Genomic DNA, 3,756 nt, shown 5'->3' on the forward strand with positions numbered 1-3,756 from the left:
TGAGTGAGAGGCACATCTGTGAGAGCCTTGTGCCAGTGGGGAAGCCCCAGCACAGGCTGTGCCCCCTGCCACAGCAGCTCTCTTCCATCCTCATCCTCCTGCTGACTGGAGGCTGAGCTGCATCCGCTGGCCTGTGGCAGCAGAAGGAGGAACAAAGGGAGACAGGCCACTCTGGGCAGCCCAGTGATTTCCCAGGAGGAGCACCCCTGGCCAAAAGAACACAATGGACCGTTTCCGGATGATCTTCCAGTACTTCCAATCCAACTCGGAGTCTGTAATGAATGGGATCTGTGGGCTGTTGGCCCTGGGAAGTGTAAAGATGTACACCAGCTTTGACTTCAGCTGCCCCTGCCTACCCCAGTACAACATGGCTTATGGCTTGGGGATCATGTTTGTACCCCCCATCATCCTCTTCCTGTGCGGTCTCATCCTCAACAGACAGTCCCTGGTGATGCTGGAGGAGTGGAGGCGACCACAGGGGCACAGGAAGAAGGACCTAGCTGTCATCAGGTGGGGTTTGCAGCGGCAATGGCATCCCTCTTCTCACCTCCTGTTTAGCTGTCTCTCCATAGCTTTGATCCTCCTGGTAGATTCATTTTCTTGCAAGCTCATCTCCTGAGGCCTTTCCCCACAACCCTGGAGGGGCACAGGTATGGGAAATGCATTTATATCCAGCAGAAATGAAGGCAATCTCATTCCATCCCAGCAAAGGAGAGCAGGAGTGGCCCAACACTTAGGCTTACACCACCACCCTGGGAAACTGCATTGCTGCTGCCTTGTCATGCCCTCACAGGGTGTCTCTGGGGGCTTCCATGTGCAAAAAGATGAGACATTTCCTTTTAAATATGCAAAAGCTGTGGCATTTTCATCACGATCATTCTTTACTGAAAGCCTCGTAGTCTCCCTCCCTTCACCTGAGTTTTTACTAATTTATAGTGGTGGGAGAGGAGAATCACATTCCATCTGTTACATACAAAGTTTTATGCAGTGCACAGTTGGCTCAGAGAGGGGCAAGAAAGGCTGCAGAAAAAAAGGGATTTTCCAGGTCGAAACTGATGAGAAAAGGAAGTGTGAATGTGGAAGACAAGGGAGAGCTGACAAAGATCTGTGCATGGGAGGCATAAGGGTACAGTCAAGGCAAGCGCATAATGAGGGGACTGTGCACTGACTGAGTGCAGACAGCACACAGAGCACTGCCAATTGCTGGTGCAGGTTTCATTGACAGGCAGAACCAACGAAGACATCCCAGAGCAGAAGCATCAGCTGAAGCAATTCTGAGGACAGCCCTGGGAGTCGGTTCCCTGGGTCTGGAAAGACTGCTTGGCAGAGGACAGACCGCATCCCTCAGGGCTCTGGATGAGGAGAAAGCTCCCAGCATTTACCCACTCGCCTCTCTCTCTCCTGCTCCAGGTACATGTGTTCCTCCATCATGCAGCGAGCCATGGTTGCCCCTGTCGTCTGGATCATAGTCACCCTCCTGGATGGCAAGTGCCTGATCTGTGCTTTCAGTGGCTCCATGGATCCCGAGAAGTTTGTGGGCTTTGCCAATGTGAGCACGGTGCAGGTGCAGCAGCTGCTGGCCAAGGTGCCCTGCAAGGACAATGAGCTCATGAGGAACAACACGTCCCACAAGGCAGTGTCCAGGTACCTGCGCTGCTGGTCCCAGGTGGGTCACTGCTGGCAGAGCCACTCATGTCAGTGAGGTGACCAGGCATGTGGCATCTGCTCCTGCTCTTCCTTGATTTGTCATCACTTCATTGCAGTCAGGCTGGGAGCAAGGCTGCTCTGTGCTTGTTTTTGCCTCCAGATGTTGCTATCCTAAGTGATAATCTTGAGTCAGGTAGGGAAAAGGAAAGAAATGATGAATGGCTTAATAACAGAACCAGCAGCTTCTAAACCCAGATGATAAAAGATATGGTATAGAATACAGATGTCTCCTACAGCCCTATTCAATGTCAAAAGATCTTTCTAACTGCTAACCCTGCAGACAGGACCCACTGTTTTAAGGACAGTGCAAGCTTAGACGGATGAAAACAGCTTGCTCAGGAGCAATAGAACATGGCAGAATGGGGAGTGGAGCCCTGACTGGCCTCCGCTCTTGGTATAGGAATGCCAGATCAGGCATGGGGACCGGTGGAAGGTCATTGAAAACAAGCCCTTCCTTCTTATCCAAGGGAGCTGCCCATAGGCTGGGCTGTCTTCACACTGCCGTGAGGACTCCTGGGCCCTGGAGTTAATGTAGGTGTCAGGAGAAGATCACTGGAGATAAGGAAACCCCAAAGGAGAGCACTGAAGTCCCCCTTCCCTGGGGCACTCCTATGCTCAAAGCAAATGCCTGTCTGCTCCAGGCTAACTTTGCAATCAGTTATCCTTACTGAATGATTCGTGCACAGATAAATATCCTATATTCTCTGGAAGGCAATTACACCAACCCTCTGAGTGCAGTGTGGGGTGCTGGACTACAGGGACAGATTGAAGACAGGAGTCCAGATACGCCACATTTCCCATCCAGCCACACTCCCTGTCTCACTGATACAGGCAAACAGCTCGTGCTGTCCTTGTGTCTGTCTTGCTCCTGTTTCACTGCTTCTTTCTTATCACACAGGCACTTGGCTGGAGCATTTTGTTGATCCTTATCATAGCAGCTTTCCTTGCCCGCTGGCTCAGACCTTGCTTCAACCAGGCCACCCTCCTGCAGGCACGTCACTGGAGCAACTACATTGACATAGAGCAAAAGATTTTTGAGGAAACCTGCTGTGAGCACAGCCGGCTCTTTGCTCACAAATGCATCCTCCACTTCTTTGAAAGCATGAGGCAAGAGATCAAACTGCACAGCTGCAGCTTGCCTGGGAAGGGAGAGGGAGCTGAAGGAGAGGAAGATCTTCTCCGGGGCATCACAGATCAAGACCAGGTGAACAAACTTTTGAAAAGGTGGTACTATGAGAAACCTCCCCTGGATGTCAGCCAGGCAACCCAGAGGCATCCCCTGGTGCAAGAGAGATCCCCTCTGCCCTGGGCAGACAGCCCCAGCACTCACTCCAAAGTCCCCCAGCACACCAATGTGTAAAGGGAGCTTTCTCCTGCAGACACAGAGCATTTCCAAACCTCTGCACAAAGCAAGGACCAGCAGGCAGATGACAGTGGTGCTCACACCTTCCTCCAAAACTGCAACCCCAAAGGCCTCACTCCAGGGCATGCCTGGCAAAACCTCCAAAGTCAGCTAGTTCTGAGGGTCCAAAGGTCCCAGATGCAGTCATGGTTAATGATATTTCTCAGCCAAGGGCTCTGTGGGGCACTTTTGTCATATCAAAGAGTTTGCAGCTTCTTACAGCTGTGATAAAAATGTTCTGGCTTGAGGAAGGATTTAACCATGGCAGCAACATCTGGCTGCGTACACAAACCATTCACACAGATGTGTGAGGAGCTCCTGCCCATTCCAGTGAAACCTGGTTCAAAGGGTTATCAGAGCTGACACAGAAATGATTTAATTGGCAACTCTCTTAGTACCACACCAACATATTTACTCAAAAAGGCAAAACCACCTCCTACATCTTCCCATCTGCTGAGAGCTCTGGCTGCCCCCAGCCCAGCTGCCAAGCTGTTCTGTCTCCCTCTAACAACCTGTCAATACTTCCATGCATTTAAAAAATGAAATATGGCAACACACTGAAATTCATGGAGCAGCAAAACTTTAATTGAAGGCACCTCTGAATAGCAATTGGATTGGGCTGGATTTGCAAATGGAAAAGGAGATGG

The 3,756-nt window shown here is 51.0% G+C and overlaps 1 protein-coding gene across 1 annotated transcript; it reads left to right on the top strand.

The window, feature by feature from the left end:
- The first annotated feature begins 223 nt into the window (after window positions 1-223).
- Window positions 224-3,067, top strand: CALHM3 (calcium homeostasis modulator 3). The gene is made up of 3 exons (XM_010412938.3): window positions 224-510; window positions 1,411-1,666; window positions 2,606-3,067. The coding sequence occupies exons 1-3, from the start codon at window positions 224-226 to the stop codon at window positions 3,065-3,067; spliced, it is 1,005 nt and encodes a 334-aa protein (XP_010411240.2).
- Window positions 3,068-3,756: the final 689 nt, after the last annotated feature.

Source organism: Corvus cornix, chromosome 6 (assembly GCF_000738735.6).
Source record: "Corvus cornix cornix isolate S_Up_H32 chromosome 6, ASM73873v5, whole genome shotgun sequence".
NCBI classification, from domain to species: domain Eukaryota; kingdom Metazoa; phylum Chordata; class Aves; order Passeriformes; family Corvidae; genus Corvus; species Corvus cornix.

Excerpts from the sequence above, each read along its gene's own strand:
- CALHM3 (XM_010412938.3), top strand. The coding sequence starts at position 224 with ATGGACCGTTTCCGGATGATCTTCCAGTACTTCCAATCCAACTCGGAG. Across the intron at positions 511-1,410 it reads AAGGACCTAGCTGTCATCAG|GTACATGTGTTCCTCCATCA; the intron begins GTGGGGTTTGCA and ends CTCCTGCTCCAG. Across the intron at positions 1,667-2,605 it reads ACCTGCGCTGCTGGTCCCAG|GCACTTGGCTGGAGCATTTT; the intron begins GTGGGTCACTGC and ends CTTATCACACAG.